The 15,898-nt window shown below is 53.5% G+C and overlaps 1 protein-coding gene across 1 annotated transcript in view; it reads left to right on the top strand.

Moving 5' to 3' along the window:
* The window catches only part of SHB (SH2 domain containing adaptor protein B), a 147,599-nt gene extending 133,750 nt beyond the window's left edge, over positions 1-13,849 (top strand). The window contains exon 6 of the mRNA XM_047767972.1: positions 13,030-13,849. Within this exon, the coding sequence (XP_047623928.1) occupies positions 13,030-13,213 (184 nt within the window). The 3' untranslated portion in view covers positions 13,214-13,849. The remainder of the gene's footprint in view (positions 1-13,029) is intronic.
* The last annotated feature ends 2,049 nt before the right edge of the window (positions 13,850-15,898 follow it).

The following is a 15,898-nucleotide window of genomic DNA, read 5'->3' as shown; positions in this document are numbered from 1 at the left end:
GCACACTCAGGTTTCAGATTCACAGTCTCCAAATGTTAGCGTAATCCCATTTTGAGCTCAGACTTTCAAGCTTGAAAAATACTCTTTCTTCCTGAATTGTTCCAGGCTTATCCCCCCCAAAATCTTCTGTGACGAAACGAAGGTTGACTATTTCACTTTCGTGGGAGTTGTGCTTTTAAAAAGCAATCAGTTCCAATAGTAAGTAACTTTCTGGAACTCAATTACTTGCAGCCATGCTGAAAAAAACTGTAATTAATGTGGTCAGACCTTAGCCAAATAATAAAATGAAAGCTTTGTTGTGTATCAAGGCAGAAATCAATTTCATTAGGGAGCAAAGGGCCAGGGATTTAATTTTGAGAAAACTCTCCACCCTGTGGACAGAGGTTGTCAAGAAGCTGCCAGAATGAATGCCCAACATGAGAGGACTCGCCCTCCAGAGCCCAGATTACTAAGGGCTGACAGTGACCTTTCAAAATTGCATTTGCCAACTTCCCAAGTGGAGCCAAAGCCAGCAGGCTTTTGCTTCTTAATGTTCTTGGACTGGTGTCCCTTTTGGTTTTGGTCAAGAGGGGCATGTTGTCTATACCCGCTGACATTTGCATGCCAAGGAGATCCTGTTCTTTGGGATTGGGAGGAGGAGGGAGACAGAAGTGGATTCCAAGGTCAGCAGACCCCAGAAAGCAGTTCAGCGAAGGCTCCAGGTGTCCACAAGGTGGTGGAGTTGGATCCAGAGTTTGGGGCTAATGGCCGAGTGGGACAGATCCACTGGCGACACTGTCCACTTGCAGGCCCCTGACGAAGGAGAGATTGTGAGCAGCAGGAGGGACCAGGATGGGAGAGGACAGGAGCTTCTGCCCTGTGAGCACAGCTGGAGAGAGGAGCAGCCTCAGGTTGCACCTGCTTCTGTGTTCCGCCCTCCAAGGGGCCATCCCAGAGCAGGCACAGCAGCTGTGGCCCACGGGGTCCAGAGCTCAGAGTTGGTATCAGTAAGCTGCGCTAAGTCACTTTCAACTCAGAACATGGGAGGACATGGGCAAAGCCATCGGAGGTTGGAGAAGGTAAGAAGTCAGCTCCCCAGCACTGGCGGTTAGCAACCAAAGCTGGACATGAGCTGTGAACGTGGACTTTCCATCATCAGAGAGAACTGGAATGATGGTTCTCAAACTTGAATGCGCACCAGAATCTCTTGAAGAGCATATTAAAGTCAGGTTCTGGTTCCAGAGAGGCCCAGGGAGCCCCAGGCATAGCTGGTCCTTAGGGACTTGGGTGTGGGCGTCTGGGGCACATTTGAAGAAACTCTGTAATTGAGAAACCTGCACTCCCCTTCTGGGACTCTGGGGCATCTGGAATGAAGGTCAGTCCTTTTGTTTACTATCGCAGCAGTCATTCTCCTTCATTGTGTGGTGTGAACATGTCCTGTGTGCTAAGTTTCAAAGCTTTGGAGGTTTGCAGGACCTCAGGGGTTGTCCTGACAGGGCTGGGACCAGGGCCCTGATGTCCAGTTTAGAGCACTTCTCACTTGCTTTCAGTGGACTTTAGGGAACATCATAAAGTTCTCCCCACTTCACAGTAAAGAAACTGAGGCGCAGACCCCCAATAACTGTTGGGAGCTTTTCCGCTGAAAACCACTGACATTCGCATGATTTGCAAAAGGCCTTTGGCCAGGGGGTCTGGGTGGCTTAGAGTCAGCTGTGTGCCTTTGAACATCAGGCAGGAGGAATGGACCCTCAGGTTAGAGGCAGGACCACTGAGCAGGTAAATCTGTTTTAACTTGCAGTTTTTAAAGGCCCCTCTGGATTTTCCTTCTTTTTTTTTTTTTTTGCCTTTGTCTTTTGTCTTTTTCTAGGGCTGTACCTGTGGCATATGGAGGTTCCCAGGCTAGGGGTCGAATCAGAGCTGTAGCTGCCAGCCTGCACCACAGCTACAGCATTGCGAGATCCGAGCCGCATCTGTGGCCTACCTACACCACAGCTCACAGCAACGCCAGATCCTTAACCCACTGAAAGAGGCCAGGGATCCAACCTGGCATCCTTATGAATGCTAGTTGGGTTTATTAACCACTGAGCCTGGATTTTCCTTCTTTATTTGGCTTTTTTTTGGTAAAACTGTAGGTTGCATCAGGAGCTTTATGAGCGAGTACCCTTTAATGAATCAGTGATCAGTTAGCAAGGGACGCCCCCACCAGGAAAGGAGTTGGGTCGAGAAGAGAAATTGCTGTGCTCTAAGGATAAGGCTGAGAATGGGGTGCGGGGGAATTGCTGCCTCCTTCCCCTCCCTGCACACCCACCTCCACCTTTTGCCTTGTCACAGCCATCACTGCCTACTGGGAGCTCACAGAAGCTACAAGTAGTGCCTGAGAATCCCCTGCAACTGAGGGCACGGGGTGAACGGGGGGCATCTGAATTCACTAGAAGTGGGAGCAAAGCTCCACCCCTTTCTGGGACTCACCATCATCTATAAAGTAAGGGTAGGGAACCACATGTTCTCAAAAGCCTCTGCCTGGCATTCTTTTTGCCTCAGCAATATTGGATACGGGGCAATACACACAGTACTGCTGTAAACTAGTGTTTTTGGTTTGTTGTTGTTTTTGTTTTGGCTGCACCCACGGCGTGTGAAAACTCCCAGGCTGGGGATCGAACCTGCGCCATGGCAGCGACCCAAATTGCTGCAGTGACAATGCCAGATTCTTAACCCGCTGTGCCACAAGGGAATTCCTGAGACCAGTGCTTTTTGAGCAGAGAAGCCTCTTTCCTCGTCTTTCCTCTTCTGTCTTCACATGGACCCTGGCGTGTAACCAGGTGCTTTTGAGAGCTGTGAAACACCACACAATGGCATTTTCTCGATGTTTGGGGAAATGGATCTCAGGGACATAAACAGCATGCCCATTGTCACCCAGTGACAGCTGAGGCCAGACCCCAGACCTCCCACCCAGCCAGGCTGGCTTCCCAGCTGGAGGAGGTGGTCCTTACGCCCACATGGCTGCGAATGGCAGACCAGGCATCGGGGAGACACGCTCAGTGCTCCGCCTGGGGCAGCATAGAGCCAGGAAGACAAACCAGGTGGGCAGCAGCTTCCATGCGGGCTCCCGCAGAGCGGGCGAAAACAAAGCCATGTCAGAATCCCAAGCCTTAGCACCTGCCTGCCAGACTTGCTCACGCACCATCCAGCTCAGACCTCAGGACAGTCATTATGGGTGGGCAGTGATTGCTCCATCCCACAGACGAGGAAACTGAGGATCAGAGAAGCACAGCTCAGAAGTGACAGGCAGGACTCAGACCCAGGTCTGGGTGCTCCTGGATCCCCAGGCAGAGGTGCCATTGACCTCATCTCACTCCCCTCTTCTCACTCACTGGCCTCACCTGGGTCGACCCCAGGTTTCCAGCTCCTCTTTTGCCTAAAAAGCCATCCTCACCCTCAAAGTCCTCTCTACAGCACAATGCTTACCCCCAGGCTGCCCTTGTCCAGTGTCTGCCCACCCCTGTTCTGGCCCTTCCTTTGAGTACTGTGGATTCCCCCTGCACCTGCTGGTTGAGGCTCGGTGGGGATTGCTCCTGGGAAACAGCCCAGATCCCTTTGCGGCCCTTTGGCAAATTCTGTAGAGAGTGCCCATCGTGGCTCAGTGGAAACGAATCCAACAGGTATCCATGAGGATGCAATTTGATCCCTGGCCCTGCTCAGTAGTTTAAGGATCTAGCATTGCTGTGAGCTGTGGTGCAGGTCACCGATGTGGCTTGGCTCCAGCATTGCTGTGGCCATGGTGTAGGCCAGCAGCTGCAGCTCCTATTTGACCTCTAGCCTGGAACGTCCATATGCTGCAGTGTGGCCCTAAAAGCAAACAAACAAACCAACCAAAAAAAAAAATCTTTGTTGGGTCTTAAGCCCTTAAATAAGGAGCTGAGTGGCTAACCATTATCAGGCATTCATGCTTCTTTCACACAGACGTCCTCGTTTCCCCCTTCACAGCTACTGTGAGGGTGGGCTCTTGTTACTCCAGATTTCATAGATGAAGGATTTGAGGTACTGGCTACTAATGAGTTGCCATTATTGAAATTTGGGGCTGGATTATTCTGTGTTGTGGGGTTGTCCTCTGCATCGTAGGCTGTTAAGCAGTATCCCTGACCGCGAAGGAGGTAAAGTCGCCCTAGTTGAGAACCCATGGGTTCCAAGGAGAGTATGAACAGAGAGGGGCTTGCCCTAATAGAAGGAGACCCTCCCCTGGGCCTGAATGCACTCTGTCCACCCTGTTGGCACAGGTGTGAAGAAGCCCGCTTTGGCCATTGTGCTGTCCTCAAGCCCAGGATTCGCTGTGCCTGCCCCTCCCCCTGTGTGAGGTTAGCCACCCTGCCCTGCTTTGGTACTCCCGGCCCAGGCTGGCACGGCCCCCGGGCCCCTGTGATGTCTCTCACTGGCTTGGAACTTCAGTGCTGGAGAACTCCCTCCACCTTTTCCAGATGGGGCTGCTGAGGCCCAGAGAGAGGGGAACCTGCCCAACCCATGACATCACTGGGATCACAGTTTGAACCCAGGCATCTGACTTCAGTCCAGCCACCACCATCAACCCACCTGCTTCGAACACAGAAGGGTCTTTGTGTTCCCAGAAAAGTCCTTGATCAGAAGTAAAACGGAAGAGTTCCTGTTGTGGCGCAGGGGAAACGAATCTGAGTAGTAACGTTGAGGTTGCAGGTTTGATCCCTGGTCTTGCTCAGTGGGTTAAGGATCCGGCATTGCTGTGAGCTGTGGTGTAGGTCCCAGTCTCAGCTCGGATCCTGTGTGGCTGTGGCTGTGGTGTATGCTGGCAGCTATAGCTCCGATTAGACCCCTAGCTTGAGAACCTCCATATGCTGTTAGTCCTCCTGAGAAAACTGCCCCAAATGAGTTCATTTTGACCTACTAGTGCTTTGTGTGGCCAAAGCAAACCCAGCGCCTCTCCAGGTTTGCCGGGAGAGGCATCTGCCAGCTGTCCTTCTGCCTAGAGATGGCTTTTCATTGTGATTTACTGAAGGCCCTCACCCTGAGCCGCCAACTTAGAGCTTGAGAAATGCCCGGGCTTCTCTGGGAGGCTCATCGCTGCCGATGTATTTATTGAAAGTCTAATTATTTGGTTGTAAATCAAGTCGTTTGGCTCAGCAGTGTTCTCACTTCGATGTTTATTCGCTGTAACTTGGCACGTGTGTCTATGGCTTGTCACCCTGAAGGCTTTTTCGGAAGGCAGTGGGCGGCATGTGACCTTGTAAGCCCCTTCCCCCATGTCCCTCAACCCCTAGAGCATCTCGGCTGCAAGGGGCCTCTGTGCCCCCCACTCCATCCATCACACAGTTGGAGAATCCCATCACAGCTCGAGGAACTCATGTCCTGGTCCCCTGGTGTCCCCTCACTGTGACTCAGGCAGGTGGCTTCTCCCTCTGGCCCTTGGTGTCTTCGTGTGTGCAATGGGTGTCTCACAGACATTGCCAGCCCTCCCAGCTCCTTTGCAAAGCCACAGGTTGGTCCAATCACAGACCAAGGGCAACAGTGGCTATCATGGGGGACACGTTTGTATGCCAGGCTCCCAGACCCTGTGCTGGAAGTTCACAGCATGAGCAGATGCTCACCTGCACGCTGTAGGCCTCCGGGATATGTCAGCCAGGTACCTTTTTCCCCGAAGGCCCCCATCACTTGAGATCTGGGTATTTTTCTTACCCAGCAGGTCCAGGACTCTCCTCAGAACATGCTTCTCTGCAAGCCCTCAGGAGTGTTTCTGGATTGGCAGCACCTGTTCACAGGTGTGCAAGGAGAGTTTCTCTGTAGACACTTACCCAGCAAAATATCCCATCTCCCTGGAGGTCAAAGAGCAGACGTTCTGAATCTGAGCTGCGCACTGGCAGAGGTAGCCCTGCCAGCTGTGAGGCGGGGCTGGGGCAGGAAGTGCCTGTTTTGTACACCCAGGACAGGTGGCCATGGAGGCCCAAGTTATCTTGCCATGGTCACCTTCCAGGCTGGCTCCCTCAGGATGCTCCCTCACCCAAGGTCACAGCAGATCAGCAGCAGAGCCAGACCTCATTTCAGTAAAGGGAAATCAGGCCTTGAACCTCTCTTACCCCCAATTAATTCAGCACAAATGTCTGTGTCCACCCCGACTTGACTGCACACCTATGGGGACAGAAGGGCCCAGTGGACTGGCCTCATGCCCTCTCCATGCTGGTCACAGGGCCTGTGTTCTGAGGGCTCTGGGGTGAGTGCTGGTTGCTCTTGTCATGATCCTGTGACACCTCCCTCCCCTGAGAATCCTGCAAACCCATTGTTGAGGGCATTTCAAGTGCACCACTTCAGCCTTTCTCTTCTCTTACTGATCTGGCCCCCAGGATCTTTGCACAATGTAAGATTCAATTGCTTTTTGGTTTTTTTTTACCTTTTCTAGGGCTGCTCCCGCGGCATATGGAGGTTCCCAGGCTAGGGATCTAATTGGAGCTATAGCCACCAGCCTACGCCAGAGCCACAGCCACGCCGGATCCGAGTTGTGTCTGCGACCTACACCACAACTCACGGTAACGCTGGATCCTTAACCCACTGAGCAAGGCCAGGGATCGAACCCGTAACCTCATGGTTCCTAGTCAGATTTATCAACCACTGCACCACAACGGGAACTCCAGATTCAGTTGTTTAATCAAAATGACCCCACAGGAAGAGGAAGAGATTGAGCCACTCAGAGGTCTGCTGGCTCCACAGTGGGGAGGGCCTGGGCTCTCCGAAACACATGACCTTAGGGGGGATTTTGTGTCACATTCATTCTATCTAGGCCTGGGCAGGGGTACCGGCCAGCTCTGTCCCCAGAAATTATTTCTTTTGGAATCCCAAGGAAAGAGGGGGCTTTGACCCATTCTCCCTGGGGCTCCTCAGACGAGACTTCTCTTTCTGGTTTGAGAGGCAAGTGCTTTTGTACCCCCTGCAGCGTGACCCTCTGGGGGCTCCCAGACCTTTTCCCCTCACTAGGCTGGCTCCTCTTTGGACCCAGTGCTGATCAGGCAAAGTGGTCACTGTGTTTGGCTTTGGAGGAGGCAGCTTCTACCCTGGCTGGACCACACTGGGGGACCTGGTGGAATGACCACCAGTCTTCAGGAGCTTACAGTCCAGAGGGGAGGAGATACGGGTCCTCGTTTCCTGGCTCAGGACAGACCCTTAATAGATAGGTGCTGGATAGATGGATGGATAGACAGATGGACAAGGTGCCCAGCTGTGTGCCAGGCATGGGCTGAGGACCCAGAGGGGACTAAGGCTTGACCCGCTGAGAAACGTCACAGTGAACAGAGTTCCTGATCTCAGGAGCTCATGGAGCTGAGGGAAGCCACGTATCAGGGCAGGAGCCTGCATGGACACCTGGACCCACCTGGAGGGAGGCTCAGCAGGGGGAAGGTGAGGCTGCAGTGGTTGTTTCAGGGCCCTGCACAGGCCTCAGAGTCAGACAGACATAGTGAGGTCCTGGCCCCATGGCACAAGGCCCAAGGCCCAAGACCTCCTTCAGCCTCAGTTTCCCCATCGGGGAACCATGTCGGTGATCCCAAGTAACTTAGCAGCCTTGCTGGGGGCTTAAACGAGGTGTGCACGAAGAGGGAGGACCCAGGACTCAGCCCACCGAGCCCTGGATGCGGGGGCCCAGCTTCTCGCTGAAGCCACAGCTCACCTTGCTGTGCGCCTTGGGCCAGAGTACTGCACTCTCTGACCTCGGTTTCCTCTGAGGTACCCCAGGAGGGTGAGACGGGTTTGTCCCTGGGTTGCGTCTTGCCCCAAAAGCACTGTCCAGAGCCCCACTGCGTCCCTGTGTGTGCTGGTTATGTGATGTGCTCTCTCTTCTCCCTGGAAGTGTTCATCTTTTCCTGTGCTGGACGACGTCCGGCTGAGATGTGCCATTGGCTCAGCTCAGCGCCTGGTGCACAGGGGGGTTGAGCATTCCTTCTGCACGGGCGCTGGGGAGCCCTGGGTGGTTTTGAGCTAAGGGACCATGTTCCGGGGCATCTCAGTCAAGAGAGCAGCTCCCCAGCCACCTTTCAATAGAGAGAAATCAGAGATCACCTCTGTGTGTGGATACTTGGAACCAGGTCCTCCATGCTAGTCCCAAAGGGCAATTTCCTTGCCTTTTCCTGCATAAATATTATATGCAAGTATTTTTAAGTCATTTCATCGTGAAAAGAAGTGATTTAACATAACTATTACTCAAGATTCTTCATGAAATATGCATCAAGCAATTAGGTCTAAAAGCGAGAGGTGAGGCCTCGCACCCTGCTCGGGCCGGCAGCTGCGGGCTGAGTGATGTTTTATTAAAGCCCATGATTATGAGACGAGGTGGGGCCTGTTATTAGGCCCGGCGCGCCAGGCACGTTTGATAATCCTGGTGATGAGGAGGTGCTTTTTGTGATGATAATGAGCGATCTGAGCGCCCTGACAGCCCCCACATCCCCAGCCTCTGCCATCCTTACAAGACTCATTAGACAGGTCATCCAGTGGAGACACCCCTAATTGTGACTTTGCTCTCGCAAGATGTCCTATCAAAGGAGACAGGGCTGACACAGGAGCTCGGCGGGCAGTGGCAGCCCGCCTGAGCTCCCCGGGAAGCCGTGCCTTCCCAGAAGCGGGGATGGGGAGGCCTGGGACTCGGCCCACCGAGCCCTGGACACAGGGCCTGGGTTCTTGCTGTAGCCACAGCCCACCTTGCTGTGGGCCTTGGGCCAGAGTACTGTGCTCTCTGACCTCGGTTTCCTCTGAGGTACCCTGGGAGGATGAGACGGGGTTGCTTCATGCCCCCAAAGCACTGTCCAGAGCCCCACTGCGTCCGTGTGTGTGCTGGTTATGTGATGTGCTCTCTCTTCTCCCGAGAAATGTTCGTCTTTTCTCTTCCTGTGCTGGACATCGTCTTCTGCAGTGAGTCAGGAGTCTTTAAAGCCATCCCTGGCAGTTGATTCTAAATCTTCACCTGTTGTTAGGTAGCATCTCACTCGTGGGGACCTGTGACCGATGAGGATGGATTGCTACAGCACGCCTTGTCAGCGTGTATGGACAAGGCTATACCTGACCTTTGCATGACTCAAGGTTTGACAGATTGTCTCAAAAAGAAAGCCTGCTCACCTCTCAGGGCCTGCCGACTCTGCATGATGGTCCCTCCATAGCCAGGGGCTCCGCCAGTCCAGACACACTATCCCTGATCCCTGGGACGGCCTTTCACTGCCAGCCCCTCTGCTGCTTTGACCTGCAATCAGCCCTGCAGGGTGGGCGCCGTGGGAACTGAGGCTCAGAGTCAAGGAGTCACTCGCTCAGGGGCTGATGCCTCTAGCCCTCCACCCAACGTGGCCTCATGTGAAGCACTGAGGGCTGAGGAGGGCTCTCTCCTCGAGCTGGACCGTGCTGAGATCAGGAGCATGGGCTCTGGGAAAGGGCCACCAGGGAGGAAAGCAGCAGCACCGCTGCCGATCACTAAGTGACCCTGGGTCAGCCACCTCCCATTGGAGTCTCTGTGCCCGGCCCACAGCCTGGCTAATAGGAATTGCCCAGGAAACATCAGCCCTGAAGGCCTCCCAAGCTGATGGCCAGTGAGAGCAGGACTGGAGGCCACAGGTAGCAGTGGAGGAGCGTGAGGCTTCCCTTCCTGCAGGAAACCCTCACCAAGGGGTGGCAGATCATGCTTATACACACAGAATCCAGGACCTTTGGCCCAGAAGTGCCCTCAGAGGCCATCCACTTAGCTTCGCCATGGAGCCATTGGGGAAGGACAGAGCCCAGTACAGCTCAAGGACAGCCTGAGGGCCAGAGAACCACAGGGTGCAGTGCCAGAACCCAAGGGAAGGGCCATTCCTGCAGGCACTCCAATGTGAGGGCCTGCCCATGGCCTTTCCCCCTCTGCCAGGGAGTGGTCAGGCCAACTGCCTGGGGGGTCATGGGTCTGAGTTCTCTGCCTCAGTCTCTGAACTTTGCAACTGCCTGCCCCCTCGGCATAGCCCAGCTTAGGGTTATAAACTAGTGTCTACTGGGAGTTCCCGTCGTGGCTCAGTGGTTAACAAGTCCAACTAGGAACCATGAGGTTGCGGGTTCGATCCCTGGCCTTGCTCAGTGGGTTAAGGATCCGGCGTTGCTATGAGCTGTGGTGTAGGCTGGTGGCTACAGTTCTCATTTGACCCCTAGCCTGGGAACCTCCATATGCCATGGGAGCGGCCCAAGAAAATGGCAAAAAGACAAAATAAATAAATAAATAAATAAATAAATAAACAAACTAGTGTCTACTGAAATACGAGCATCACAGGAACAAAGAGTAGGCCTGAGAGGGACTTCAGGGAGGCGCCTGCAGCTGCCAGCCTCTGTTGAGGCAGAGACATCAGTGTGGAGTTTCTAATATCTGGAGGATCTTCCATTTCCGTCTCTGGCTTTGTCCTCTGTTGCCACCATCTTTGGCCTGAACATTTTAAGAATCACTGGTGGGAAAATATCCCATTAATCCATGTGTTATCTTCCTTTACCTCCTCCTCAGCTCCCCTGCAACTTCATAGCCACAGTGCCATCAGAGCTTTAGGGTTCACAGCAGCTTGTTGTGATCTAACGTATCCTATGCTTTGCACCCACAGCTGTAGACCGTGGTACATAGAGCACAAAACATCACCCCATGCCGAGGGCATTTTATGTCCAAGGCCACACACCTGCCCACATCACTCACCTGCAGCTCCAGCTCTGCTCTCCTGCATACACACCCCTTCTCTGGGCAAAGCTGAGCACGTGGCCTCAAAGAGTGCAAGCCTTTTTAACAATTCTTAGTTTTCTTGGCCACACAATTTTAGCACTGTATTCAAGCAATTACAGCCCTCTCCAGGCCAGCACAAATTTGCGATCTCTCCAGCAAGGTGGGTAGCAGAGTCTGCTCGGATGGAGTGGCACATTTTTCACTTAATGTGCGCACCGGTTCCTCTCTGACGGCTTGAGCAAGTGCGCCTCCTGCTTCTCAGATGCGTTGAGGCAATTCTCCAATGAAATGACCCTTCACTGAGGAGCAGAACTTGCCACAGGCTCTGTAATTAGAACATTGTCAGCCTTAAAAAAATCTTGATTTAAATTTCAGTTCTTTATAGGAATTATTCTCTCTTGAAACATAATTGCTCTCCAAACGATTTCCTTTAAGCTGAGGGTGACATCTCTAAATACGTTATTGTGAGCAAATGTATTGCTCAGTGCCTGCACCTCATTAAGCATTTGCTCTGCCCATTTGAAAATGGTCCTGGAGTCCAAACTGACACATTAATAGAGCAGACGCCCGTAGGCCTGGGGAACCCAGTCCTGGCTGGAAGGGATGTGAGAGCAACTGAAGCAAGAAGAACCAAAGCTCAAAAGGGCTGCAAACTGCAAACCTGTATCCACATAGAGCTTTGGGCCTTGCTTGGGGTGGGTCTGATCTGGAAGCCGGATCCCTAGGGCTGCTCACAAGTTATCAGTGCCTGACAATGGGTGCTGGAAAAGGCGAAGAAGGCCAGAGCCCCAGCTTTCTCACCAAGGAACACATGCTCAGTAAATTGGTCTGTGCTTTGGAAACCAAGCATCCACAGGTGTGGTGGCAAGATCATAAAAGGCCAGGCTCAGAGCTGAGCGAGCAGAGAAGGGGCAGCCTGAGCAAAGGCAGGCTGACAGAGGGCTTAGTGACAATGTGACCAGAGCCTTGGGTGGGAGGCTGAGGAGGTCTCCTAAGGCCAGGAAAAGGCAGTGCCCCATCCACATGCTGGTGCAGCTGGCAGGCTGTGAGGGTCACAGGCACAGGGCTCTGCCTGGATCTCTGAGGAACCCACCTACTGACCATGTCAGCAGATGGTAAGCATGGTGGGCACAGAGCCTGGGCCCCGCTCTGGAGCTCTCAGAGAAATTGGGAATATGGGAGTTCCCATCATGGCTCAGTGGTTAATGAATCCGACTAGGAACCATGAGGTTGTGGGTTCGATCCCTGGTCTTGCTCAGTGGGTTAAGGATCTGGCATTACTGTGAGCTGTGGTGTAGGTTGCATATGCGGCTCAGATTCCACGTTGCTGTGGCTCTGGCGTAAGCCCCTAGCCTGGGAACCTCCATATGCCGTGGGAGTGGCCCAAGAAATGGCAAAAAAGAAAAAAGAAAAAAAAATTGGGAATATGGATAAGTAACCACAATTCAGAAAGGCAAGTGCTGCTGATGGAGGCATAGCCTTGGTGCAATCAGAGGAAGGAAGGAGCTCTGCCTGTGGGAGCCTGGAAGACTTCCTGACAGAGGAAACACTTGGGCTGGGCCTTGGAGGAGGCAGGGTATACTGAGCAGAGAGAGGAAGCACAGAGAAGAGAGTGCCTGTGATGGGGCAAAGTGGGGGAGCCCACGTCTTCCCCACATTCCATTGGCTAAAACTATGGACATGGCTACCGTGGCTACAAGGGAGGCTGGGAAATGTAGTCCCTGGCTGGGCAGCCCCTTCCCTGATGATCGTTGTGGTTCCATACAATTGAAGGGAGCATCGGTTTTTGGAAAACTGTTCACCCATCATCCTGTCACGCTGTTTCCTCATAGGTAAACTAAGGGTGATGATCCTGGCCCTGCCCACTTGTCGGGGCATTGGGGATTTAAACATTGTGCCTGCCGGGCCAGGCTTAAATTCTTGTCTGCATCAGTAACAGGAAGAGGGGCCAAGTTTGGGGGTTGTTTTCCTGAGGAAGTCCCCAAAATCTCCCAAGTCCAGAAGACGCTCCTGCAGCCACATTTGCTGCTGGTTCCCTGTCCTCTGCTGGGATTGGCGGAGCTCTTAGGTGTAGCTGTATTTCACCTGTTCTGGCCTGGAGCAGTGCAGCTCAAGGCTGCCTCTTGGTTGGGATCTCTTCTGTCCCAGGCAGTGAGGAATCTTTGCACCATGATTTATACTCATAAATAGATGACACAGCTTGGTTCAGAGCAAAACTGACCGGCTCTCTGCGAATTGCCTTCCTGATCCTCAGCCCTCCCACCCTGTCCCTCCTGGTGGCCTCGGCCTTCGTCATTCTGCAGTCCCTAATCATCTCTGCACTTTGTTCACAGGAGCAACCAGGGCTTCATGCACATGAAACTGGCCAAAACCAAAGAGAAATACGTCCTGGGTCAGAACAGCCCCCCGTTCGACAGTGTCCCCGAAGTCATCCACTACTACACCACCAGAAAGCTGCCCATCAAAGGGGCCGAGCACTTGTCCCTCCTCTACCCTGTGGCTGTGCGGACCCTGTGAGCCCCGCCCTGCCCTGTCACAGAGCCCTGACGTGGAGGAGCTGGTGGCCAGCCGCGGTGGCCAGCCGTGTCCAGTTTGTGTCGTGTGTATGGTACTAGCACACCACTGCATGTCTCTAGAATGCTGTCTCCACTCTGGGGGCTGGAGAAGGCCTGGATAAAGACTGAAGGATGCCGGCCGGCGGCGTGCGCCACCCCAGCCCCCACCCCCTACCCCTCCTCGAGTTTCTGTGAATTAAAATATTTGCAAATCCAAAGAGATGCCTTCCAGGATGAACAAAGGAGAGCAGCTCCGAGGGGCGGGGCGGGATCTCCCGGGTTGCAGCTCTTTGTTCTCCCGCAGTCAGGAATTCACACCTGTGTGCAGGGAGCAGTTTTCCCACCGGAGCCCCCACTGGTGCCAGAGCCAAATGCTGGTGCTTTGGGAGCCCAGAAGGCCCCAGGCGTCCCACCTCCCCTCTGGTGTATGTGTCAGTGTGAGTGTGAGCACATATGTGGGAGAACACGGCCACACACGAACATGCTTTTAGTCACTCAGTGTAATCATTAGGAGATTGCCAAGGAATCATTGTGCCGTCAAAAAAAGGGTTCAATTATTTATGAATAGGATGTGTAAATAAAATAGTCGTTTAATATATATTCTTATCCCCTTTTTTGTTTTAAGTACACCCCAGAGGGGCCCTGAGGGGGGCAGTGCTTACCTGCTGGTTTTGCTCCCAGAGCAAGATGTGTCTCCTCTGGGCACACGTGGTGTGACAGGCTCCAGGGGAGGCAGGCAGAGCCCCTGGCATAGGGCTGAGGCAGCCAGTGGAGCCGAGGGGTTTTCTTTGTCCCCTGAGAGCCAACCTGAAGCAAGGGGCGAGCCGGCTTCAGCAATGGTAGCCTCAGATGCTGACCCAGCAGCCACAGCGATGACAGGTCTGTGTTAACCCCTCAGGTGCACAGCACCCAGCGGTCCCTAAAGGACTCCCGTTATCTTGTCCTAGTCCGTGTTCCCTGGTGAGGCATATAACAGGGAGGAGGGGAGGCCCTTCAGCCCAGATTGACAGGCTCTGTGGCCAGTGCTTTGGCTCCACAAGGCCTTGCTGTCACCCTGCTCCTGGGGGAAGGCAGATCCTGACTTCTCGGGGGACGTGGAGTCCACGCTTAGCCCTCACACACTCCCACGCTGCACCCCTGTCTTGCCCCTGCCCTTGACCGGATCAGGGTCCTTCCTGCAGTCAGAGCAGACCCTCCATAAGGTGGCTGTTACTCAGCTCCCCTTCCTTTCCCGCCCACCCACTACCACCACACCACGGTTTAAATGCCATGGAAGAAACAGAAGATTCCCACCTGGCAGCATGAAAGACATGGTTTCCACCTACTGAAGGAGGTGCAAGGAATCTAAACACAAGAGTTTTTGGCGTCTTCACCAAGCATCCGTCATCCTGCCTGCCAGCGAGCTGAGCTGAGTGGAAGTTTGCTGATTGTGGTCCCCAGCAGGAGGGGCTGTGTTTGAACATCACCGGCACAGCCAGGCCTTCAGAGATCCGTGTTCCGATTAGAGAGGAGGCCCAGCAGAGGCCCAGCGTAGGGGAGAGGACTTGCCCCGGCCGCCTGTCAAGCCAGGGCAGGGCAGGACTACAAGCCCTACCCCTTTAGGTGGCTGCTGTGGATTTTCAGGGGTTGTGACCAAAGCTGTTTCCTTGGCAACCGCTTCCTGCCCAGTCTGCCTCTTGGGTCAGCCTCCCGAGTCCCTGTCTCAGTCCAGGTGGCCCCAGCCCCTTCCACCCTTGCATCCCACAGGCGCATCTGCCTGGTGGTTGCCTCTTTCCTTGTCTGTGGCCTGGGTCCTGACCTGGGTCTGGTCTCCAAAGCCTCAGTCGTGACCCTTCGCCTGTTTTGCATTTTCCAAAACATCCTCTGAAGCAAGAGTACCTGGAGTGATTCTTGCTTTCCTCTTTTTCTTTCTTTCTTTCTTTTTTTTTTTTTTCCTACTAGTGAATGAGAAAATGAGCGAGGACTTGGCACTTGTCCAAACAGAGGTACCAAAGGAGACTGCATCCCAAGGATCCCGTTAGAGGCTGGGGGTGTGGGAGGCAGCCCGTGGAGCCGGGGTTGGGGTGGACTTCGAATTGGCTTCTCCTCCACCAGCAAGTGGGGAGGTCCAGGCCCCTTCTCAGTAGAATGTTCAGAGCGGATTTCTCCACAGAAAAGGCTCTGTCTGTGATTTGAATGTGAGGCTGCTTGGCCCTCTGGCCTTACCTTTGCTCTTTTGAGGGATTCCTTGGCCCTCCCTCCTTCTACTGCCTCCATCTTCCTGAAGTTTCCTGGGGTGGCCCAACCTTCAGCTCCCCTGTGGGACTGAGGCTGGCAGAGGAGCCAGCTTACAGGATGGGAGCTGCTGAAAGGAATTTTTTTCCTTAATTTTATGAACCTCTCCCTCTTCTTCCTCTAATTGTGACCGTTTCCTCTGTCGGCATGTATTCATGTTTTCTTGGACATCTAACAATTGAAACAGCTTTTCCCTTTCAGAAACACTCACATTCAGGTTACTGGCGTTAGTTTGGGTTTTGTTTTGGCTTTTTTTTTTTAATCTGCTGCCAATTAAGGGGGAGGGGAGGAATGAGCTGGGTTTCTTTGGAAAAAAAAACTCCCTGCCTCATGATTTCTCGCCTCAGCGTTTTGTCTCAGAACACAACCTCCA

This window comes from Phacochoerus africanus, chromosome 2 (genome assembly GCF_016906955.1).
Source record: "Phacochoerus africanus isolate WHEZ1 chromosome 2, ROS_Pafr_v1, whole genome shotgun sequence".
Classification (NCBI taxonomy): Eukaryota; Metazoa; Chordata; class Mammalia; order Artiodactyla; family Suidae; genus Phacochoerus; species Phacochoerus africanus.
This window is presented reverse-complemented; position numbering and strand designations above follow the sequence as displayed.